At 43.1% G+C, this 22,690-nt stretch overlaps 7 protein-coding genes across 13 annotated transcripts; 5 read left to right on the plus strand and 2 right to left on the minus strand.

Annotated features, from left to right (window-relative positions):
- The first annotated feature begins 60 nt into the window (after positions 1-60).
- Positions 61-6,795, plus strand: Nhe3 (Na[+]/H[+] hydrogen exchanger 3). 4 transcript variants are annotated; one of them, XR_002319797.2, is made up of 15 exons: positions 61-692; positions 1,737-1,861; positions 1,916-2,104; positions 2,164-2,453; positions 2,525-2,666; positions 2,753-3,061; positions 3,124-3,235; positions 3,299-3,452; positions 3,526-3,577; positions 3,952-3,987; positions 4,186-4,379; positions 4,438-4,546; positions 4,610-4,753; positions 5,462-5,818; positions 5,965-6,346. XR_002319797.2 is itself a non-coding variant. In XM_020954533.2 (14 exons), exons 1-14 carry the CDS (start codon positions 365-367, stop codon positions 6,545-6,547), a joined length of 2,262 nt encoding a protein of 753 aa, XP_020810192.2. In that variant the 5' UTR covers positions 61-364; the 3' UTR covers positions 6,548-6,795. The 4 variants fall into 4 exon arrangements, 3 of the variants coding, with proteins under 3 accessions (XP_020810192.2, XP_020810199.2, XP_020810198.2); XM_020954533.2 differs by lacking the exons at positions 5,462-5,818; positions 5,965-6,346 and adding an exon at positions 6,470-6,795; XM_020954540.2 differs by lacking the exons at positions 3,952-3,987; positions 5,462-5,818; positions 5,965-6,346 and adding an exon at positions 6,470-6,795 and having other exon boundaries at positions 4,204-4,379.
- On the minus strand, positions 4,151-22,391 carry cup (eukaryotic translation initiation factor 4E transporter cup). Of its 3 annotated transcripts, XR_015271529.1 has the most exons (7): positions 22,245-22,391; positions 21,730-22,187; positions 20,660-21,562; positions 15,692-16,991; positions 14,839-15,585; positions 4,413-4,876; positions 4,151-4,358 (listed from the first exon to the last, which is right to left on the minus strand). XR_015271529.1 is itself a non-coding variant. In XM_086832222.1 (6 exons), the coding sequence occupies exons 2-6, from the start codon at positions 22,174-22,176 to the stop codon at positions 6,876-6,878; spliced, it is 3,414 nt and encodes a 1,137-aa protein (XP_086688348.1). In that variant the 5' UTR covers positions 22,177-22,187; positions 22,245-22,391; the 3' UTR covers positions 6,861-6,875. The 3 variants fall into 3 exon arrangements, 2 of the variants coding, with proteins under 2 accessions (XP_086688348.1, XP_020810727.2); XM_086832222.1 differs by lacking the exons at positions 4,151-4,358; positions 4,413-4,876 and adding an exon at positions 6,861-6,892; XM_020955068.2 differs by lacking the exons at positions 4,151-4,358; positions 4,413-4,876 and adding an exon at positions 10,069-10,625.
- Positions 6,912-10,348, plus strand: cort (Cdc20/fizzy protein cortex). The gene is made up of 6 exons (XM_020955069.2): positions 6,912-8,296; positions 8,354-8,488; positions 8,548-8,962; positions 9,020-9,388; positions 9,551-9,700; positions 9,759-10,348. The coding sequence occupies exons 1-6, from the start codon at positions 8,174-8,176 to the stop codon at positions 10,031-10,033; spliced, it is 1,467 nt and encodes a 488-aa protein (XP_020810728.1). The 5' UTR covers positions 6,912-8,173; the 3' UTR covers positions 10,034-10,348.
- Nse1 (SMC5-SMC6 complex component Non-SMC element 1) lies at positions 6,955-8,043 on the plus strand. Its single transcript, XM_020954542.2, has one exon. It carries the CDS (start codon positions 6,955-6,957, stop codon positions 7,672-7,674), a length of 720 nt encoding a protein of 239 aa, XP_020810201.1. The 3' UTR covers positions 7,675-8,043.
- LOC110186035 (uncharacterized) lies at positions 10,069-11,075 on the minus strand. Of its 2 annotated transcripts, none has more exons than XM_020955072.2 (2): positions 10,707-11,075; positions 10,069-10,625 (listed from the first exon to the last, which is right to left on the minus strand). In XM_020955072.2, the coding sequence occupies exon 2, from the start codon at positions 10,623-10,625 to the stop codon at positions 10,398-10,400; it is 228 nt and encodes a 75-aa protein (XP_020810731.1). In that variant the 5' UTR covers positions 10,707-11,075; the 3' UTR covers positions 10,069-10,397. The 2 variants fall into 2 exon arrangements, with proteins under 2 accessions (XP_020810731.1, XP_086688367.1); XM_086832241.1 differs by having other exon boundaries at positions 10,069-10,620; positions 10,707-11,016.
- Positions 11,897-13,532, plus strand: Spn27A (Serpin 27A). The gene has a single exon (XM_020955070.2). It carries the CDS (start codon positions 12,123-12,125, stop codon positions 13,503-13,505), a length of 1,383 nt encoding a protein of 460 aa, XP_020810729.1. The 5' UTR covers positions 11,897-12,122; the 3' UTR covers positions 13,506-13,532.
- Galt (Galactose-1-phosphate uridylyltransferase) lies at positions 18,298-20,284 on the plus strand. The gene is made up of 4 exons (XM_020955071.2): positions 18,298-18,935; positions 18,997-19,166; positions 19,229-19,434; positions 19,505-20,284. Exons 1-4 carry the CDS (start codon positions 18,917-18,919, stop codon positions 20,160-20,162), a joined length of 1,053 nt encoding a protein of 350 aa, XP_020810730.2. The 5' UTR covers positions 18,298-18,916; the 3' UTR covers positions 20,163-20,284.
- Positions 22,392-22,690: the final 299 nt, after the last annotated feature.

Here is a 22,690-nt window from a genome sequence, read left to right on the forward strand (position 1 = left end):
AACAGATATTTTGAAAATGCCCCCAAAACTGAGGTTCCGCCCCTGACCAGCTCACAGCATTGGTAATTTAGTGATAGTCCAGTCTGGGCACACTTTGTACGATTGTTTCCATATGAACTGACTGTTTTTTTTTATACGGAGTGAAAAATGGTTTAAGCTTTTTAAGGACAATTATATTTTATCTAAAGGTATTGCGACTATAACAGCTTTAAAAGGAGGCCAAAACACTTCCCTGGCGCGCCTGAGCGTGGCCAGCGCCGCCCTGTCCTTCTCCAAGTCCTCCCTTCGAGTTGTGCGCGAAATCAATTACATCGTACCGCGCGTCGCGCTTACAACGTTGTCGTAACGCGAAAATCGATTTCGGATGCGGTCGCCGCATGCAGAAGCAGCCATCGGAATGCCCCACTGCAATATGGTTACGGAAATAGACATGACATCGCCGTCGCACGGTCGCTGGCGGATTATCCTACTTTTCCTCCTGGCCGGAATAGCGCTGTGCACCATGATTCCGGGCTGCTCGGCCACGGACACGGACATTGCATTGGATGCCAAGGCCACGCTGAATCACCGCATTCAAAGTCTTGATCTGCTCGTCTTCGTGTTCCTGCTGGCCCTCACCGTCCTAACCATTTGGCTATTCAAGCACCATCGCGTCTCCTGGTTGCACGAGACCGGGCTGGCTGTAATCTACGGTACGTAGGCTCGAACTTGGGCTCTCTCTCCCTTCTCTCTTATTTTTCAAGTTGAAGGCCCTCGAATATATGTCATCTGATGAACCTGCTCCGACGTCGCTTTCACGGACACCTCTTTGTTGTCACACTTTCGGAATTACGCTTTGTGCACGCCAGTCGTGACACCTGCCGTACCTTCATTGGGAAGGCATTAAGAGTTAGCACCCCCATACCATAGCAGTAACAATGGCTAGATAGAAGAATCAGCACGCAATGGTATTAGAACCAACACTTTATTCGACATTGGGACCTTGACGTGGTCGGGATTTTCCGAAACCAATACAGTTTCAGTGTCCGTTCATGATCGTGCCAATGTGCTGAGTACTTTGTTATTCTAACTTTCTCATCTACAGCATGTACTATGCATAAATGCACATTGTTCGTACGTCATAGCTTTGGAAGAGTCAACCAGATTTCTTCCAAACTAATTGAAGCTAATGAAAAAATTCAATAAAACAGGTTTAGGCGACGGGGAGGGAAATCTTTACAGATGTGCAGGCAGGCAGAGCAGGGCGTAAATTAGAAAATATTAAGCGAAGCCGTTTTTTTGTGCCAGCTCGATTTAATCTTACCAGCAAGCTGTGCTTTCGCAATGTATGCGGAAAATAAAACAGTGATGATTCCGTGTGCGAAAAGTCGGAATGATAAAGCATTCTTAAGCACTTGTCGAGTGATTTTATTCCTCTGCCGATAAGGTTCAACTAAACAGACTCTTATCAAGTCTTGACGCACATTAGTCACTCTCACTTTTTGTGATAGGTCAGGCCATAGAGCTGACTTTAAGATTGACCGTGAACAACAATATTTAAAGGGGTTTTCTGTTATTTAAAAATATTTTTTATTTTAAATTTTATTATTGACATATACGAAACTAGTTATTCTTTTGCTTTTAATTAGTGTTCGCATAAGACAATATGTTATTTTTTCGAGACGGAATCTAAAGCTTATAGTAAAAGGCTTTACAAACTAAGGTTTTATCTTTATTTTATTGACTCCACTTTCCAGGCCTCATTGTGGGTGCTATTATACGCTATGCCGGCACGGCCAACACCCTCGTCCATATGCAGGTAGAGCCGCAGGGTACGCCGACATACAGTGATAAACTGCCGCCCGATACGCTTTGGTTTAAGGTAAGCCAAGCCGCTGAAAACCAAGGTTCATAAATAATTGCTTTCCATTTTTAGTACCCAGTTAATCAGACGAATGGAACTAAGCTACCGGAGGGCATTAAGACGTATGCCTATGTCTTTCGTGGCCAGGTGCACGACGTCGATGAGAATGAAATCGATTTGAAAGCCACATTTGATCCCGAAGTTTTCTTTAACATCATTTTGCCGCCCATCATCTTCTACGCGGGATATAGTCTGAAGAAAGTTAGTTTATTGGCCATTTTTTGACTTGGTCGTATTATTAATTGGACTATTTTTGGCAGAAATATTTCTTCCGCAATTTAGGGGCCATCCTTACCTTTGCCATTGTGGGTACCACGCTGTCGGCATTCCTAATCGGCGGCTTCATGTACGGCTGTGTGAAGCTGATGCCAAAGTACTTGAGCAGCAGCTTCACATTCCTGGACACTTTATACTTTGGAGCCTTGATATCACCCACAGATCCGCTCACCATTCTGGCCATATTCAATGACCTTCGGGTCGATGTTAATCTGTATGCGCTGGTCTTGGGCGAATCTGTGCTCAACGATGCAGTTGCCATTGTCCTCAGCGGGTGAGTTTGTTGTTAGTCTATTTACAAGAATGTAAGCTAATGCCAATCTGTTCTTCTTTCTCCCCATGCAGAGCCATACAGAACTATGGCGAACATTATTCCAACACGGGGGAATTCGAAACCACGGCTTTCCTACGCTCGTTAAGCGATTTCTTCTCAATCTTCCTGTTGTCACTGATGATAGGCGCCGCCATGGGCTGTTTGACAGCACTGATATCCTTTTCAAACATAATTTGGGCTTAGCCCAAAACTTAACCCCTTATTTCCACAGCCCGTTTGTTTCCTTCACTCTCCCATACATGACCAAGTTTACGCGAGTGCGCGACTTTCCGTTGCTGGAGTCGGCTCTCTTCGTGCTGATGAGCTATAGCACCTTTTTGCTGGCGGAGGCCACCGAACTTACCGGAGTGGTCGCCGTGCTCTTCTGTGGCATCTGCCAGGCACACTACACGTACAACAATCTGTCGGAGGACTCGAGGCAACGCACCAAGCAAATTTTTGAGTTACTTAATTTCCTCGCAGAGAACTTCATATTTTCTTACATCGGTGTGTCGATGTTTACCTTCCCCAAGCATCACTTTGACGCTGGTTTTATCATAACCGCATTCGTGAGTCTATTATATATTATTGAGGAAATATTAGGATTATAATAATAATTGTTTATTCTTAGATCTGTGCCGCTTTGGGAAGAGCCGTGAATGTCTACCCCTTATCCTGGTTGCTTAACATTAAGCGAAAGCCCAAAATCTCGCCAAACTTTCAGCATATGCTGTTCTTTGCTGGCAAGTCCTTTCCCATCCTATCGCTTCTTAGAGCATACTCTAAATATGTTGAATTATTTTCAGGACTGCGTGGTGCTATGTCCTTTGCACTGGCTATCCGGAATACAGTGTCGGATGCGCGACAAACAATGCTGACCGCCACATCGCTGATTGTCATCTTCACGGTGGTTATACAGGGTGGTGCAGCTAATTTTCTGCTCAATTGGTTAAAAATACCGTGAGTACAGAGAACATGCTACCGATCAGCTACTAACATCCTTTTATGTTAAAAAAATTGCTTTCAATTACAGAGTTGGTGTCGACGATGAGACTGAACAATTAAATAATTATCAAGTGCACAGTGTGAGTATTAGGGAATGGGGTATAAAATAATTTATTTATTTTAGAGTGCAGCAATGCAGCCACTTTTGTCATTTTATCGCTATATATGTGAAGAGGGCTCATCAGCCTTGTGGAGTATGATCAAGATTTTTAAGATTTCTCAGCTCTCAGAAACATTCTTAGATAGCCAAAATGGAAAAAGTGGCAGCAGCATAGATAGACTAATAATTAATGAATTGATTCTTGGGGGAAAATAAACAATGTTTGAAATGGCTCAATTTCCATTTCATTTTCTCTCTTTTATTCTTTTAAGAGAGTAGTATTTAACTCATGATTTTTAAATATTTATACATTTCTGCGCACCTCACGACATTTTAAACCATCTGTTAAAAAAGGTTTACAATTCAATGGACAATTCACACCCGCAGACGGTAGGTTGTGATATAATTCCATTATTCATTCCGTTGTGTACTTACTGTATAATTTTACGATTTCCTTCTGCAGTTCCCATAAATATTATGTTATTATATTAGCATTTTTTAATTATTCCCATTCATTCTTAATTTTTAAGCCCATTACCCCTCCTTCTTAATGTAGAGCTAAAATCACTTTATTGATATCTGTGTTAGTCCGATGGTTATTTGCAGGATGTTGAGAACGGCGGCGGAGGCCGCGGGAAGCTTCGCATGTCCGGAGGAACGGAGTCGAACCTAGACACTCCAGTAGATGGGCCGAATGGCAGCTTGGGTGGTACTAACGGAAGGCGCCGCAACAGTCATGAGAAGGCCATTCTGGCCAGGATCTGGGGAAGCTTCGATACTAAGTGAGTGACAAGCAACAATGAGTATAAATTTACCTTGAAACTATTCGCAATATCTTAGGTACATGAAGCCCTTGCTCACGCACTCGCGTCCAACTCTCCTCGAGACGCTGCCCGTTTGCTGCAATCCCATTGCAAGGCTGCTCACCACAACTCAGCAGCTGACGCAGGTGAGTGCTAGATTTGAGTTGGAACATCCACTGAATCAAATGAATCAAATATCCATTGTGCAGGATGGTAGCGAGTTCAGGCGCGTTGACTCCGACTCGGACATCTGCATAGACAACGACACTGGGAACAATGGTCTCAGTCAGCACGACGGTGGTTCTGGGCAAGGAGCAGGAGCCAGCGTCGGGAGGCGCAACTCACTCAGTCGCGTAAGTATCAAATACACCACTGGCGATGCTCACCATCTACTTGCTAGCTACCGAAATATTGAATAACAACCGAAATAATGCGGAGCACCCCCAAGCACCACCAAAGACTAATCCTAGGCGCAACTAAAAACAAAAAAAAAAAAAAAGAATACACGATAGATAGTTTGTTATTGAATTTGGCCAACTACTTAAAAACTGCATATATAAAACGTGTGATTTTTGGTTTATGTATAATTTAAATATTCTGTGGTATAAGCAGATCAGGAATCTGATTGATTATTGTTGATTATTTGAATAAGTGTTTAAGTGGCGGTAGGAGTATCTAGTCTACGATTATACAACACTTGTCTAATATTATTTTGACTGTTAACTACTGAAAACTAATTATTGCATGCTTACAAAATATATTTATACTTGTATAACCAAATTGTAATAACTTTACTCTCTCAGCAATGAAATATTAATTTATTCTATTAATTTCTGCGGCATCTTTCTTTCTTTTTTATCTTTCCTTCGACAAACCAACAAACAATCATCTAACTAACTCATCTGGACTCCTTTTTCAATTTCACTTTGGTTGCTCTGCAATAATAACAATACTACAACAAACCCAACATTTCCAATTTAACAACTACTCATCTCAAACAATTCCAATTCAACAACTCATCTTAAAAAAATGACATACTAATATCTATTGGAAACCGAAAGTCTATCCAATTGAACGAAGCTAGTAATCACTTCGCGAATGAGCTTAGCCTGGTTACCAATAATTTCATGTAAACATTTAACTGGAACTTCGAGCGATTCGACTACAAGTTATTATTATTATTAATTGTTTATAATGAGTTTGTTTTTGGTTCTGTCTAATTTTCCTTAATAAACCTAATATATTGTATGCGAAACACAGATGGAGAACCAAACATGATTAACCCCGAGTCCCAGAGTCAGAATAACCAATTAACAAAGGCTTCTTATAGCGCACAGAGCAGTTGAGAATGTTCGTTTTAATTTCTGTATTTGTTTCTCATACTCTAATTTCTTAGATTCTAACACGCGACTAACCATGTAAGTACAAATTACTTAATCGCAGCTTATTTCCTCAGTTCCTTATCTTCTTCATTGTACATAAGTCATGCATTTGCACACATTTTTATTTAAGAAAACTGGAAATAATTTTGATTTGTTCTAAACGTCTTTTTATTTTCTTATAGGTTAGAGCGAGTGAGCAGCGAAATGTGTATATATAAGTTAAATTATGTTATGTTTTCTTTGTTGTTATTTATTTAAAAATTGGTCTCATTTGAAATGGAACATACGGAAAATGTACAAATTAGATTATTAGCATTCAGTTTCCCCTTGTGATTTGTAACCCTAGCTGTAAACGTAAATGAAATATAAATTTTTCAGTTAATTTAAATTGTGGATTCCAACGATTAAGGCGCAGTAATCAGGATATTAAAGCTGAAAAAGCTGTCACACTCGAATTCTATAATTGCTAAAAACGATAATATATATAAAGCCTATTATTTTTATTTTACTGTCCCTCTGTGCATACACATGTGTAACTTATTTAAATATATTCACATAAACAAATGGTTTAGTAAATATTATTATAAATACTTATAGATTATTACCTTTTCTCTTATTTATTTGGCATCACAAAATATGCAAACTTAAAAAATATATTCGCTGAAACCGAAATCATACTATATTCAGATGGAGATAATGGAGCATGTTCAGAGTCCGGTGTCAACGAGAATCAGACTTTTAGGATTTTACGGAAAAAAGTTATAAGATAAAGGGCATCGCTTGCGTATGTTTAAATAGAAATTTCTTGTTCGATCTAACTACAATTGGTGTAAATATCCCCTATTCTTTTATTCATTTAAATTTTTAACTAATATTTATTTATCCTGATAAGAAACTATTTATTATTACACACGTACGCTGTATTTAAATCAAAGCGAAGCTCTCCGAATATATTAACTGTTGTGCTGTTAATTTTAAGTCTGAAAACAGGAAATAAAAAATTGAAAACCAAACATAATTTAAAAATGTGCGCCTTTCGATACTAGTGTGACCATCCTCAGGGGGTTTTATCGGCACATGCGAAACGGCCACCTTATGGGAGCGCGGCTTCTGTAAAAACAATAATATTAAATTTGCTTTAGATTTCGAGGAATTGTGCACTTATTTCGAAAATGGAGGTGATAAAACGTGGATTTATCCGCGCTTGTAAGAACCACAGCTACCTCAGCTACGAGGGGATCGACGAAATCCTGACCCCGCTCTGCGCCACCCACAAAGTGTCGAAGCCTGCCAGCAAGGAAGCGATAAAAGCATTTGTGAATGAAATAAACGACTCTATTCGGGACCTGGGCCAATCGCTCGTCTTTATCAAGTACCCGCTTATGGGTAAGGAGTATCTGGTGTACGCCAAGACAGACGCCACGCCCGACAGCATTGCGAACACTGGTCTGACGGCAGAGGAGTGCCGGTATTTCTCCAAACTGCTAGACAAGATAGCTACCTCGGACGACTCCCGCATTCCGTGGAACTTTGCCTACAACGAACTATTATTGGAAGGCCTGGTAAAACCGCCAAAGAAGAGCCGCATGCAGCAACTGCTCCAGAAATGGAGCCAGATGGGCTATTTCCTGGACAAGGACGACTACATCTACCTGGGGCCACGAAGCCTCGTGGAACTGAGCTTCTACCTCACCTCCAGCTACTCGGAGCATATAAAGAACTGCACCCTTTGCAAGGGCTTGGTGCTTTGGGACATCAGATGCGGTTCCTGCCAGATCCAGTTTCATCGCGATTGCATCCACACCTACTTACAGAAGCGCGATATTTGTCCGTCTTGCGGTAGTCTGTGGACAACGCCACTAAGGCGATCCACCAGCTCAGCCTCATCCTAGCTACTTTTCATAAATGTAAACAATTGAAGTATGTATAACCTATGCCTAAGTATTAACATATATTTAAAATTGGACAGAATTACATTCACGTGCGCCATAAAAAAGTTGTTAAAGTATAAATATAAAATTTAAAATAAGGATTTGTAGCATTCAGGCAGATATGGCTAGATTGACTCGGCTCTTGATGCTGATCAATAATATATTTAACCTTCAAGGGTATAGAATGAAATCAACAATACTATTTTTTGATATATTTTTAAAATGAAAAACTTTTAATTTGTTATTTACAAGTCTGTTTTGTCAAAAAAAAACTTTTTCCGTTGAGAGAAAATTTAAAATATTAACAAAATAAACTATAATGTGAGGGTATTGAATAGTTTAGTTGAATAATGCAAACGGACTGCTAAAGGTGTTCTAACTGTAACTCTCTCTACCTTGGAGGGGAAAGACATTAGATATAGATTGAGTAAGATGGCGCTGTCCCATCAGTATTATTTTAATGTTCGTCGAGATGAGTGTGTGCGATACTCCCAGTAAGAATTCAAAAATGGACAAGAAGTCCCTGACGCCTTTCAAGAAAGTGCGCCGTAAAAATTGGCAGCAGGAAACGGCGGCCTACAAAGTACAGCCAAAAGAAGAATCCCTCCGAAGACACAATGTAAAGAGCCAATTTTTCTAGAATGCAAAGACCAAGGGTCAGGTGCTCTGCCACAGCAGCGGTGACAGGTTTATACCTAAGCGATTCCAGCAGGATGGCATTGACCACAATCTAAAGTTTATTGGCCAACGCGAAGAACGGGATATTCTGGAAACGGTGGGCAGACTTTTATGGTATAATCGTCTCTATAAAATTTTGAATATTTGTACCAATAGGGCGTTCTGTGGACGGCCAGCTATTGGCGGCAGAGTGGCTTCATCTCAGCCATCAATAGCACTTTCGGCATTCAGGAGCGCCGCCTGTTGCAGTTCAGCAGTTTGCAGGGCACATCACCAGAAGCTGTGTCTAGTGGATCTGCAGACTTTGATTGGCCATGCAATCCGAGACCACGCCCGATTGCCATTCAGAATGCCACCCATGAGATGCCAGGCATTGTCAGTCCCGTTGACTACAATATGATGGACTGGTCGCCCAAAGACATGGTGGCCGTCTCAACCGGTCAGGACATCATGCTATGGCACAACCTTGACGAGACCACCATGATATTCAGTGTGGACTCACCGACTGCGCTGAGGTACTCGCCGAATGGCAAGTACCTTTCCATTGGCTGCTTCGATGGAAACTATCCAGGTACGCCACATACCAAGTCGTTTGCCCATAATCCATAATTTTTTGCGTTAACCGCAGTCCTGGACCTCTGGGAGGTCAAGACAAGCATGGAATTCGAGGTCTCCTATCGCAAGTTCTTCCTCAAGTCGATTGGATGCATAACCTGCATCGAATGGTCACCCGACGGCGAACAGATTCTTTGTGGCACCATGAGCGGGGGAATCATGGTGCTTGCCCTGCCCAAGCTTAGATCACAGCTGATTCGCGAGCATCGCCGGAAGGTCACCAGCATTAAGTTCAGCCCGACTCAAAAGTATTTTGCATCTAGCGACACGAGCGGCACCATTTACATATTTGATGGGGCTCTAAAGAAGCGCCTTCTGCGGCTGCGTGGCAGATCTGTTGTCTTTGACTGGCATCCCTGGACAGGCGAGGATATGGTCGTGGGTGAGTTAGAGGCTCGTATTCTTCTTTACTTTATTTATAAAACTATTTTAATTATACTTTTTCCATGTTGTATGATTGTGTTGATTATTTAATTTAAAAAATCACAAGGTTTAATACTATAATAAGAAACTTAAAATGATTTAATATTCTCTCTCTCTCTAGCGGAACGTCGTCCGGCCTCCATATTCATCCTAAACATCCCACGCCGACAGTTTGTTGCCTCGTACAAGCGCAGGGATGACAGGATCACCATTAAAACGGTTACCTTTAGCAAGATAACGGGCGAGTTGCTGGTCAACGTCCTTAGGCGAGGTGAGCATTTGGCCAAGTCGACTACCAGAACTAATACTTGGACTCTTCTTTTCTTCAGTATCACCAGATGACATGGATTGTGTGACGTGTGAGATCTTGGTATTGGCGTCCTTAAATCGATTGGTCGACCTGATGTGCAACTCTGAACGCGGCACAATATTTCTTATGTGGAATCCGGATGGGACGAACATCGCTACGGTCGGACTGGACGACACCTTCTCGGTGTGGAGCTTTATTCCCACACACAAGCAAAAAGCTATTCTTCGGAAGAAGGAGCAACAGGGAGCCAAGGAAAAGAGCAGCTTGCTGAGCCTATTTAAAGGGATGCGGTGATTCATCTGGCTGGTTCCTCCATTATTTTAAATGCGTTTTTCTTTCTTAAGTTATCATTCGTATGTTTGTTTATTTCCAACCAATTGTATGTTTGTATGTTTCACTGATTATTCAAATTCAAGTATATTGCTTCCATAAAAATTCAAATTGATATATAACCTGGACTTAGTTTACTACTCTATAAATTGAACATAAGAAAATGAGCTAGGTTCTAGAAGATGGACACCGTGTCCTCTCCTCCCAAACTGAAAGTATGAAAGTAAAATTCCATTATCCACCGTAGTGGTTACAGCATTGAAATTTTGAGCTAATCCCTATACCTAGGCTCGATAAGTAAAAAGAGGTTTTTATAAAATCACTGGCATTAGTAATCGCTCCGATTCGGTCTTAATTCTGCGACTGGCGACGCATGCGTCTCCTGCTGGAACAGATATTCCGCACATGCTTCCGCCTCCAGTCGGCGTTTCTCGTTTAAATGGGGCTTAATAATTAGGCGATGGGTGGTGTAGATGAGAGCGGTGGATCCGATGCCGATGGCCATTAGACCGACAGTCGTTGTAGCGAACTTCTTAAGGCCGTTAATGAAACTCATCTAAAATGGAGAAGGAAAGAAGTGCATGAGTTTCAGTTTGTAGGTAAAGCAGGCCCGAAGGAGCATAGAAATAACCCGAACTTTTTAGGATCTGTTGTCGATTCGCCGGCGCTTTCAGTTTTCTTCTCGTTTTTGTACTTTAAGATCAGTGGCTGCCAAATGTAAATCCCTCCCAGCACACCAATAGCGGTGACCACCATCAACTGCGGAACTGTTACACCTTTGGGACGACGAATTTGCATGGCACGAGCTTTGGCTTAGTTTATTTAATTCCTACTAGTACTAATTTCTGCCTTTGCTATAAACTTGGGGCAAATTAATTGAAACTACAGAAATGCATGAATTGAGGTTTTTTTGCCGGCGCAGCTGTTACATCAACGACTTCCAGTGTGACCGTGGCTCTATGCAAACATAATCTTTGGCCGGCCATATTGCCAGACCGCAGCACTGGCGCAATCTGATTTACTATTCAAAATGCAAGTTGCCTGGGTTTTTCTTGAAATCTAATCTTGGCTCGGGCGTTGTAACCCGTTCAACATGTGGGAGGAAAATAAATCTTCCACCTCTACGAGCAGAAAGTAATTTATTTTACAGTTGTCTGGATGTCTGGGAGAGAAACTGAGACGTCACTGCCATATGCAAAATCCCAGGAAAAAATATCGTATTTGCGGATACGGGGGAAATATTATGATTTGCATATAACTATCAAGTATTTCAGATTTTAAAAATTTTAAAAACAATTGGCGATTGCCTTATTACAACAAAAACTTAATAATATTATTTGTTTATGCCAAGTAACTTAGAACGCCTAAATAAGACCTCTAATTGCCAAACTATTTTTGCTTTGCTCTCAGTGTAAAGCCAACAAATTTAATTCTTCACTGCTCCAAACACATTCGGCGAGATCATGACGTATACGCCTTTTGCTTGGGAGTCCCAACACTAACAAGTGAGAAAGACACTGCCGAGTATGCTAAGCCACGAGATACCCGGTACCCAGAGATTTGTGGGGTAAATCTAATTGTCAAAGTCGTTGAGATCCGCTGTATACAGAGAGACGGATATGGGTAAATTGCATTTTCTATATATGAAGATTTTGAATATATATACATTACTTTGCTTCGAGATGAGTTCTCCTGTTCTGTTGAGTTGGCGCACAGCTATAACTCCCTTGTACTCAATGGGTACTTGGTATCAAAGCACATACGCGCAGCCTCGGCAGCGGCGCAGCAGCAGCGGAAAGAGCAGCTTTAAAGCTGGTTTTTAAAATGGCCTGTTCACTCAGCCTCCCGAGTCATTCTCAGTTGGAACAGCGCGTCGAACGGTTAATCGCTAGCTTGACGCTCCCCCGCGTCCCCCGCAAGTCGCTCCCGTACCTATTTAACAGTTGTTTTTCCCGCTGTCTCTCCTAGAGAAGCGGCAAAGAAACGCAAAGCAAAAGCAATCGTCGATCGAAGATCGAAGAAGATCGAGCGAGCAACACCGAAAACAGTCACAATGGCAATGACAATGATAAGCAGGAATCCGGACGTGCTGCTTCTACTGCTGCTGGCTCTGATTTTGGGCGCCACCGATGGCAACTCCATACCAACGACCATGACGATAACGACGCCGCAAGGCGTGTTTGAAACGCGCACAGACAAGGTGCCCAGTGGGGTCGCTGGAACGGGAACGGCGCTATCCGGCGCAGGAGGAGCAATCTACGATGATGTGGACACCTTTGTGCCGTTTAGAAGTGATTCGCACGACCCTTTCTCATGGCATTTGCTCAAGACGGTGCTCCAAAACGAGACATCGGCCAAAAATGTGATCATTTCGCCGTTTTCGGTGAAACTGGTGCTGGCCCTGCTAGCAGAGGCCGCCGGAGCGGGGACGCAGACGCAGCAAGAACTGGCCAACACGCAGACAGACATCCGGTCTCAGAATAATGTGCGAGAGTTCTACCGGAAGACCCTCAACTCGTTCAAGAAGGAGAACCAGCTCCATGACACGCTCAGTGTACGGACTAAGCTTTTTACCGACAGTTTCATCGAGACGCAACAGAAGTTCACCGCTACCCTAAAACACTTCTACGACAGCGAGGTAGAGGCGCTGGACTTTGCCAACGCGGACGCGTCGGCGGATGCCATTAATGCCTGGGCCAACAACATTACGCAGGGACGACTCCAGCAGCTTGTGACGCCGGACAATGTGCGCAGTAGCGTGATGCTGCTCACGAATCTCATCTACTTCAACGGGCTGTGGAGACGGCAGTTCTCCAGCACCTTCCAGGGAGCCTTCTTCCGCGGCAAAGACCCACAGTCACAGTCACGGGCCGAGTATATGGAGCAGACTGAATACTTCTACTATACCACCTCAGAGAAGCTAAAGGCGCAGATACTACGGCTGCCGTATAAGGGCAAGAACTCCATGTTTGTGCTGCTCCCGTATGCCATTGATGGCATCGACGAGCTGGTTCACAATCTGGAGAATGACGAGTTGAAGGGCGCCCAGTGGGCCATGGAGGAAGTGAAGGTAAAGGTGACGCTGCCCAAGTTTCACTTTGACTACCAGCAGAACCTCAAGGACACGCTCCGCGGCTTAGGAGTGCGCGAGATCTTCGAGGACACTGCATCGCTGCCAGGACTAACCCGAGGCGCAGACGTCGCTGGCAAAGTTAAGGTGTCAAACATCCTTCAGAAGGCTGGCATCAACGTGAACGAGAAGGGAACGGAGGCCTATGCCGCCACCGTTGTGGAAATTGAGAACAAGTTCGGCGGCAGCACCACAATCGAGGAGTTCAACGTGAACCGGCCGTTCGTGTTCTTCATCGAGGAGGAATCCACTGGGAATATACTATTTGCCGGAAAAGTCCATAATCCCGCCTCCCAAACTTACTAAATTATGCAATAAAAATACAAAACGAAATCACAACAGTTTGTCTTATTTAAAGTGGATCTTTGCTAATGGTGATCAGAAATTAGAAATAGGAACGGATGTTATGGGTATTTCTTAGCTTATTCTCATTTACTCGGTTGTTGCAGTGGGAATCAAACGAAAACAACCACTTGCTTCTGAATCACTGTATCAATATATATATATATACGCTCTGCTCTTGACATGATTTTCATAATCGTGCGTGCCGGCGACTTGACTTCCCCTTACTGGATCCGATTACATATACCCACTCGGAATCCGTCTCCGTTGATAAAGCTTAGCTATGTTGTTAGAAATACTTTTTTTTTTGTATATTATGCCTCGCCTCGTAGGTGCTTTAAACAATTGAAAATAAAAGCCCGCAAGTCAAGCAAGAGATGCAAATATACTTTTTAGATCTGGGAATGTCCCATACGTAACACTTTACGATAATAAAGGGAGGAGATCAATGGGTAAAACGCTTGCGCACATAACTTACTCAGCGGCAAATACAATCTGTGACTCACTGAAGGGGGGTTGTTAAGTTCTCTATTTATAAATTGTAAATTTTGTTTAGTAAATTATTTTAATGATTTTTTAACAAAAATGTGAAGTTTTCCCTCGGATAACTCTTCAGAATTTTTGCAAGTGTGCGAAATTCGTTTTTCTGCTGTTGTCTAAGCTGAAAAGCACTGCATCACAGTAGTTAAAAATCAAGAATAATTCAAAAACTTTTGATGCTTTAAATTTTAAATTGCGAATATTATAAAAATGTTATTAAATTAATTTGTCTTTTCCGATTGATTCCAGAGCATCTATAGGACGGAATATACCAATCCTGCAAGTTATAATTATTACTTTTATAGTTCTCGTGGAAGAGACACGATACCAAAATTACTTAGGTTTTATTTTATATCAGCAATCCCAGAAAAATCCTTGGCAAGAGGCATTTAACTGATAGTCTTGAATCAACATCTTGAGGCTTCGAGGTGAGTAAACAATAACTGCAATGTTTGCAGCAATCAAAAAACCAGTTTACAAATATAATACGTGAAAGTGCTTATAAAGTGCATACATTTGTATTTGCAGTGCTTTCGAGAAATGCGAAGACCCACCTGACTCAGACAGAGTACAGACAAGAGTAAAAAAAAGTAGGCCTCAATTCTGCGATAACACAATTTTGGGACTACAATAGATGGCTGTTGACCTGTCATTGCAAGTTTCTAAGTCCTAAAGAGAGCTAACCTGAAATATACTCTGCCCATTCATTTCGGGGGAAAAACAAAAGGCTGTCATGATAATATTTAAAGAAACTCACCTCCGCCATTAGGTAGCAATGCAATCGTCGATTGGGTCTGCATTTGCGACTTGTTGAAGTTATTGTTTCCGCCTCCATTGTTGTTGTTTTGCTGACGAATTATCGGTTGCTGTTGCTGATACTGCTTGTATTGCGATTGGAAGTGAGGCTGACTGGGATCAGCAGCGGATTGGAAATGTTGGTTTTCTGCAAATCGCAAGCTTGTATCAGCAGCAGCGCCACGACGATGAACCTGCTGCTGTCCCGGTGCCGCGAGATGACCAGCAGCTTGGTTGCTGCCAGTGCCAGAAATCAGGGCCTGCAAGAGAGCATTGGATGCCACGGCATCCTGTCGAACAGCATGGCGTTGTTGCTGCTGCTGCTGTCCGCCACGAGATAGTTGCTGCTTGGCACCACCGCCATTAATCAACTTTGAAGTCTGCTCTTCCATCTTGCGCTTCATCACAGCATTTCGCATTATGACATTGGCATGGGCCTGAAGATCCTCTTGCGACAATTGTTGGGGCGTCTGCTGCTGTTGTTGCTGTTGCCTTGCAGCCAACGTTTGTTGTACAATAGCCAGGTTGTGCAGATTCTGCAACTGGCTAGCAATGACGGTGCTCGAGAGCATATCCAGCTGCTGTTGATGCTGCTGCTGTTGTTGTTGGGTGTTGGTGAACTGCAGCACCGCTGTAATGGCCTCTCGGTCCATGCTCGGCAGGCGTGGATTGGCCAACTGTACTAATAGTCCGTGCTTCGAAATCTCACCTGCAAGTAAGTTAAGGCGGTAATTGAAATTGCTATTTATTAAATCCTATCGCTACAAGTTCAAAACTTATAGGCAAGCTATGCTCTTAAGACGGGTAAAACTTACCTTTGGTCAGACGCAAAAGGAGCAATTGGGTGTCGGCCCTGCCCAGGATCGCCTTTAGCTGTAGTCCCGCCAAAAATGCGGTCTGTTGTTGCTGTTGCTGGATCAGGACATGCTGCTTCTGCTGCTGTTGTTGGTACTGCTGCTGCTGGATGATAAAGTTGGATATGGCATCATTGCCAACAACTGGTTGCGACTGTACAGCCTGCTGCGGCTTAGTGGCGCTGAGAGAGCCAATCAGCTTTTGGAAGTTATCATTATTATGCTTGTGAACAGACTCCGCGCCAGAGGTTAGCGAGTTGCGACGCCATTTGGCCTCTAACTGCTCAACCGATGGTATCTCATGGCTCATTTGTCCCAACGATTTTGGCTGCTGGTCTAAAATATTGTTGGAATGTCCTTGGTTGTTCATCGCTTGTTTGAAGAACTCGTTAAGGGATGATGAGGATGAGTTCCTCTCCCGGGAAAAGAACGACATTAATTTGGAATTATTTGGATTTGTTTGCTGCTGTTGCTGATTTACATTGCCATTATCAAAGGTCTGCTGATTTTGATTGAATTTATCAAACTGAAATGAGCGTATGCCACCGGAACGTTTGTCCTCTTTCTGGTGATGATAATGATCGCCAGTAGCTGGAACTTTGTTCATATTCTCTACATTCTGGTTATTGTTGCTGTCGTACTTGGGCATGAATTTATGACGCGCCATGTGCTCTGATGGCGCCCACTTGTACTTGTTGTTATCCACTTTATGCTTTTGCGCCTTCTCTCGCTCCACTTCTCTATCACCCCCTTCCTTGAGCATCCTCTCTTCGTCCTCATCAAAGCCGCACAGCTCGATGGTATCCAACCTGGAGGTCGGACCGCAGCTAAACCACTCCGGCTCTTCGCTCTGGTTCCTGTACCGGCGATGATGCTTCTCTTCCATATCCCGGGATTTTGGCTTTGACACAACCAGGAAGCCGGACATAACGCGCTTTACATAGTTCTCATTAGCACGGCTCAAGTCTTCGGTGGACTCATTGGATTTTAGCGTCTCGTTCTCCCCGCGATTATTGTTGGACATGCCCATGACTGGAGTGTTCGGTCTCCCCATCTGGCTGCTGCTTATATCACCATTATCAAAGAATTGAAGGACCGTCATGTTGCTGTTGCCGCTCTGATGCTTGGTCTTCGGCTCATCAATTTGAGGGTTACTGTTGTACGAAGTCATAGAATGGTGGTAATCGCCACCGTTGGGTCCCCATTTACAATGGCTAAAGCGTCCGCTTCCGATTCGTCTTTGGTTGACAATAGCTGGATCCTAAGATTAAAAAATAAATCAAATTATTAAATAGTCATGGCCTTTTATAATTTTTTTTCTTTATAAATTTCATATTTCACTAAGCACAGAAACCCAGGTAGAATTTTGTTGCACATTTTTTAATAACCGTTTCAAGCTTTGTTTTATGAAAAACCGTAATTCTTTTATGCAATTCTTTTTCATTTTACAAAGATACAGGCACTTCTCAGTAAGAAATATTAGAAGCGATTAGAATTATACGTTTGGGTCGTAATAACGAAAGCATTAATGCTTAAAATGAACGATTTGAATGTAACATAAATTACATCACATTGGGTATGATCAATAGAAATATATATATGTGTCAGAGTCAAATTTCCCATTTTCTTCTGTCCTGTCTGGAATGAGTTTTTATACCCATGCAGTGAAGGAGTCATCTCCGACAACAGCCGAATCGATCTAGCCATGTCCGCCTTTCTGTCCGATTTTATGCAAACCAGTTCCTCAGTTTTTAAGGTACCTTAGTTGTTAAATGTAGAGGATCAGTATCTTTTAACAGTAGGTTACTATGAACAGTAAGTAACTATGATCAGTAATTAACTATGATCAGTAAATAACTATGACTAGTAATTAACTCTGACCCGTAAGTAACTTTGATCAGTAATTATCTATGAACAGTAATTAACTTTGAACACTTATAAACTATATAAAGACTTATAAAGACTTGCAACTTTTGTAACAACATACTTCTGAGACCTGGCCGGCAGAAGTCACTTCGTTCCGGGGAGGTTAGAAGCAGTTGAGAATCATATGCACACATGTGCGAGATTTGTTTTGGCACAAATTTAAGCTATTTGACTGAAACTATGGTGAAATTCTTTTATATAATTTTACTAGTATATAAGTTGGAGCAAGGAGAGTTGGTGGACTATATATGTATATGTATACATAGGATCGATCGAAAAATTGTAAGAAAAAAAATTAGAACTTTTTCAGTTTCCAGATTTTTATCAAATTTGAAATATAACCGTTATATATAAATCTAGAATATTGTGTAACATTTTCTGAAAATCGGACTACTATGTATATCATATAGCTGTGACACAAATGATCGTTAAGAATAGAGGAAAATGCAAAACGGTGAATGTAGAACTGCAAATATAAAATGTATAGGTGAATGAAATGAAAGCAAGCTGTTCTTTATTGTTTTTTAGCATAACTATATATAAATTACATTGTATACAATCTTCGGCGTGCCGAAGTTAGCCGCCTTTCTTGTTTTCAAATCTTTTCCATACTCACAAAAGTGAGAATAGACATAGAAATTTGCACTTTGCGTCATAAAGACGGTGTACGCCCATAAATTTTAGAAAACAGTTCGAAAACGTTACGTTATTGAGTTAGATAATGGTTCGGTTTCGCAGAAATAATAACTCGATGAGCTTTTATCGACTTTAGCACACCACTAAGGGCTCGGGACTGTTTGCTTACATCCACGTACTTACATACACAGGCATATCAGCCAGCTGAGTGAGTGGGAGAGATAAATGCTATAAAAGGCAGCAGCTCCACTAAAAGCTAAGTGCGTGCTAAACTAAACACAGTCCCACAAATAGAGAACGGGAGAGGCGGCAGAGAATGCAGAGTGGCTGAGAGCGTTAACGCAATGAGGGCAGGGGGAGAAAAGAGCGCTTGGCGAAGCAAAAAAAAAAAAATATATATATATATAAAAACAACAACAATTTGGAACGCTATATATCAGGCGGCGGCAACAGCAACAGTAATGAGCTGTGGAAGCAGCAATCGCAGCCGTAATCGCAACGCGGCAGGTTGACATTGCGCTGTCCCGTGAAACAGCACCGTCCCAAATGCGGAGCAGCGACCACAGCCCGTAATCAGTAGTCATAATCCGATCGCAGCGATACGAGCTCCAGACTTTCGACACGATGCAGTTTGTGGCCAGCGGTGTGTATATTAAAGAAACTAATTCCTACTAGAATCAAATCATTTGATAATCATTCCATAGAACATCCGCACCGTCGCCTTAACCCCCTGACCGGACAATGGGTCCTCGTCTGCCCACATCGAACCCAACGACCGTGGTCGGGTCAACAGGAAAAGGCGCAAAAGAACGAGCTTCCCGAATTCGATCCTAGCAATCCCCTGTGCCCCGGTGTAACCAGACCCAACGGAATAGTAAGCGACCAGTGGTCAGGTATTGGGTCTTGGTCATAATTTTCTACAACGTATTTTTTCAGGAAACTCCTGCCTACGAGAGCACCTATGTGTTCGAAAACGACTTTCCAGCGTTGGTTGAGGGTGTGCCGGTGCCACCCAACAGCGATGATCCCCTTTTCCAGACAGCCGGTGCCCGGGGCAACTGTCGTGTGATGTGCTTCCATCCCAAATCGAATCTAACATTGCCCACTATGAGTGCACCGGAAATTAACATTGTTATCGGCGAGTAAGTGACAAAGATATATGGTTGGGCGCAGGCGGAGATAGCAGATGCAATAAACTCGGTTTTTATCTAGGTGGATTAACCAGTTCAATGAGCTAAGTGCCAAATACGCGTGGGTGCAAATATTCGAGAACAAGGGCGCTGCCATGGGTTGTTCCAATCCCCATCCGCACTGTCAGATCTGGTCTTGCTCGTTTCTGCCAACGGAACCTCAGCTGAAGCAGGATCGTCTTCGTGCCTACTACGCCACCAACGACCGACCGATGCTGGCGGACTATGTGGAGCGAGAGCTGCAGCGGCAGGAACGGATCGTGATTGATAATCCCGACTGGCTGGTGGTGGTACCCTTCTGGGCCACCTGGCCCTTTGAAACCATGCTCATCTCCCGCAACAATAATAAGCGAATCAACGATTTGACGCTGGAACAACGCCATAACTTGGCGGTGACCATCAAGGAGCTGACCACCAAATACGACAATCTTTTCCAATGCTCCTTTCCCTACTCAATGGGCTGGCACGGTGCACCGACAGGACCAGAGCACGCCCACGCCTCAAGCGCCCACTGGACCCTGCATGCCATCTACTACCCTCCACTCCTGCGCTCGGCCACCGTGCGCAAGTTCATGGTTGGCTTCGAGCTACTGGCCATGGCGCAGAGGGATCTGACCCCAGAGCAGGCAGCCCAACGCTTGAGGGAAGTAGATGGTAAGTGTCATTACCTTCAAAAGTGATTGTCTCTTGGATTAGTACACTTTTTTATATACCCTGTCTTCACATTATTTTTGTAAGCCTCGACGAGCTTTTCAGCTGCATCCAATTAATAGATAAACAGATAAACAGAACGTAACCAACATATGCGATATTTTTTTGATTTATAATCTTATGGTTTGGTTTTTGTAAGACATTTTGAAAACACATATACAGAAGCCACTGCATTTTGGCGTCTAGAGAGTGATCAGGATGATTACTAACGACCCTTGTAGGTCAGTCAGTGCAATCATCGATTTACCAGATAAGCCTGACATGATGATACGCCTTTGAAAGTTACCTAATCTAAAATTGCAATCACGACCGATGCAGACGCACGTCTATTCACTACATTTAATTATTTTTGGTAACTACGTATATATTATATAAAATTAGATACCTCTCTATGACCTTAATTTAATAATGTTTAGACTGGATTCACAGTCAACAAATCCATAAATGTAAATTATTATAAACTTACCTGGAATTCCGTTTGCGGCTGAGGTGGCTGACTCTGGATGATAGACTCGTCACTGATCATTTGTGGCTTGGTTTTGTTCTTGTAAAAGGCTGGCATGCATTCGTTGTTATTGTTGTTAATGCCCAAGCCGTTGCTGCTGGACCGAGTCCTGAAGCGAGTGCCGTCCGAAATACGCCACAGATTCATGCGCCGCAAGCGGGCCTCCAATTCGATATCATCGCAGGTGGCGATGCGGGGCATTACAAAGCTCTCCTTGGATCGGTGCATTAAGGCATTGAACATCCCGTTGCGAATCTCCAGCAAGTGAGAACGTGCATAATGCTTATTGGGGTTGCTGCTTGCTGTACCGACCGAAGGAGGGCGAGCAACTTTGGGAGCTCGTATGCCCGGGAGCTTGTGTATGGCCGCGCCGGGTGCTCGCTTCTGCTGCAGCTGTTGCGCATGCTGATCCTGGAGTAGAGCTGCTGAATGGGCCTCCTTGCCTGCCATTAGCTGCTTCTTCGGTGAATCCTGCTCCAAATCACAGCTCACTGCCGTGCACGACAACATACTGGAGGGCTGCGTATATGGCGTAGATGCCCGAGCCGAGAGTACCTGCAGAGTTAGGCCCTCGTCTTCGTGGGTCTTTGAAGCAGCCGGCGTCATCGCGCCATGCATCGGTATGGCCTCTTGTGAAATGGAAGTCAGGACTCGATTCAGTTTGGCCAGCCGATAGACGATCTTCAGACGCCTCTCCAATTGTACAATCACAGCCGGCTTCTTGGTCTTGGGGTGCAAAATCAGGGCCATGGACATGGAGGGCATCATCAAAGGACTATCGCCTACTTTTTCCAGACTAGAATATCTAGGCAGCATTTCCAAGATCTCCACATTGGCGGCGTTTTCCGAGAAATAAGGGGAAGACTATAAAAAAGAAAAACATTACCACTTAAAATATGGCATAACGTAAATGCGTCTAGGTTTGATTTCACCAAATACTTAAATATTTATGGTCTTATATAACGTCTAAACACAGACCTACTCAATCATAAAAGCTATCATCGATTATATGAACTTATCTTAAAACCTACCTCACGGCTGCTAATTTTCGGAAATCGTCTGTTGGCCTCGAGCTTAGTTATGGCCTTCTCGAGAGCATCCTTTAGCTTAAAAGCGGGCAGCTTCAGGTAGCCGAGCCCTGTAGACAGGAAAGCATTGGTAGGCAGCGGTGGTGGTGGTGGTGGTGCGCAGGGATCCTCCCACTTCTCCGAATTCGTCTCGTCGTCGTCATGTTCTAACGGAACCACTGGCAGGGCGTCTGCTTTGGCGGGCGGCGGGGCCTGCACAGGAGTCGGTGGCGGTGGCGGCGGGGGATACTCGAACTTTCCCTTTTCCGCGGGGGTCAGCACCTCTTCCACCTGCTCCTCCTTGTGCAGGGCTAGGAGATGGCGCGCGGGTTGCTCGGGTCCCAGTCCCGCTTTTGTGGCAATTTTCACGGCGCCAGCGCCATTTTCTTGCTTAGCTTCAGCCATTTGCATTGATCCCTTTACTGCGCAGATTCCCATTCAAGTTATTTCGCTTTACTTTTGCAAATATGAAAACTTACCAGAGCTGTTGTTTATTTTGTGTTAAAAATTAAAACGAACACTTATTTTATTAGATCGGGAAACTAATGTATTGTAAAAGTACGAAATCACGTTTAACACAAGTCCGGTTATAAGATCCGTTATTTGGCTCTGGTACCAAAGGTACACAAGAGCACTGGAAAATACTAAATAAAAAGGCGAATCGCAAAAGAGAGAAGAAAAGAATAGGGAGGATCATTCGGGGTACCCCAGTTAGGTACACAAACAGAGTGGAAAGATACTGAAAAATAGCCACAAAGTTGGCTAATTTTCTTCAAAATGAGACTTAATGTCAATTATTTGCCAATTGTCAGCCAATTTGCATTTATTTGTCAATATAAAATTTACGGATCTTATTTCGAAAATATCAAAAATAAGAAGATCAACGAGTTAAAGAAAATAGGGAGTTTACATAAAGATTATTGCC

Source organism: Drosophila serrata, unplaced genomic scaffold, assembly GCF_035046125.1.
Source record: "Drosophila serrata isolate PLE 108 unplaced genomic scaffold, ASM3504612v1 contig_245, whole genome shotgun sequence".
In the NCBI taxonomy this organism is placed as follows: domain Eukaryota; kingdom Metazoa; phylum Arthropoda; class Insecta; order Diptera; family Drosophilidae; genus Drosophila; species Drosophila serrata.

Bases quoted from the DNA above. Each gene is read 5' to 3' on its own strand.
- Nhe3 (XM_020954533.2), top strand. From the start codon at position 365: ATGCGGTCGCCGCATGCAGAAGCAGCCATCGGAATGCCCCACTGCAAT. The intron at 3,236-3,298 runs GCAAGTCCTTTC...AATTATTTTCAG, and splicing joins GCATATGCTGTTCTTTGCTG to GACTGCGTGGTGCTATGTCC. The intron at 3,453-3,525 runs GTGAGTACAGAG...TTTCAATTACAG, and splicing joins CTCAATTGGTTAAAAATACC to AGTTGGTGTCGACGATGAGA.
- Galt (XM_020955071.2), top strand. The intron at 19,167-19,228 runs GTAAGCGACCAG...GTATTTTTTCAG, and splicing joins TAACCAGACCCAACGGAATA to GAAACTCCTGCCTACGAGAG. The intron at 19,435-19,504 runs GTAAGTGACAAA...GTTTTTATCTAG, and splicing joins ATTAACATTGTTATCGGCGA to GTGGATTAACCAGTTCAATG.
- cort (XM_020955069.2), top strand. From the start codon at position 8,174: ATGTTCGTCGAGATGAGTGTGTGCGATACTCCCAGTAAGAATTCAAAA. The intron at 8,489-8,547 runs GTGGGCAGACTT...TTGTACCAATAG, and splicing joins AACGGGATATTCTGGAAACG to GGCGTTCTGTGGACGGCCAG. The intron at 8,963-9,019 runs GTACGCCACATA...CGTTAACCGCAG, and splicing joins CTTCGATGGAAACTATCCAG to TCCTGGACCTCTGGGAGGTC.
- Nse1 (XM_020954542.2), top strand. From the start codon at position 6,955: ATGGAGGTGATAAAACGTGGATTTATCCGCGCTTGTAAGAACCACAGC.
- LOC110186035 (XM_086832241.1), bottom strand. From the start codon at position 10,867: ATGCAAATTCGTCGTCCCAAAGGTGTAACAGTTCCGCAGTTGATGGTG. The intron at 10,621-10,706 runs GTTCGGGTTATT...ATTTTAGATGAG, and splicing joins TCGACAACAGATCCTAAAAA to TTTCATTAACGGCCTTAAGA.
- Spn27A (XM_020955070.2), top strand. From the start codon at position 12,123: ATGGCAATGACAATGATAAGCAGGAATCCGGACGTGCTGCTTCTACTG.
- cup (XM_086832222.1), bottom strand. From the start codon at position 22,176: ATGCAAATGGCTGAAGCTAAGCAAGAAAATGGCGCTGGCGCCGTGAAA. The intron at 21,563-21,729 runs GTAGGTTTTAAG...TCTTTTTTATAG, and splicing joins CGAAAATTAGCAGCCGTGAG to TCTTCCCCTTATTTCTCGGA. The intron at 16,992-20,659 runs GTAAGTTTATAA...TTTTAATCTTAG, and splicing joins AGCCGCAAACGGAATTCCAG to GATCCAGCTATTGTCAACCA.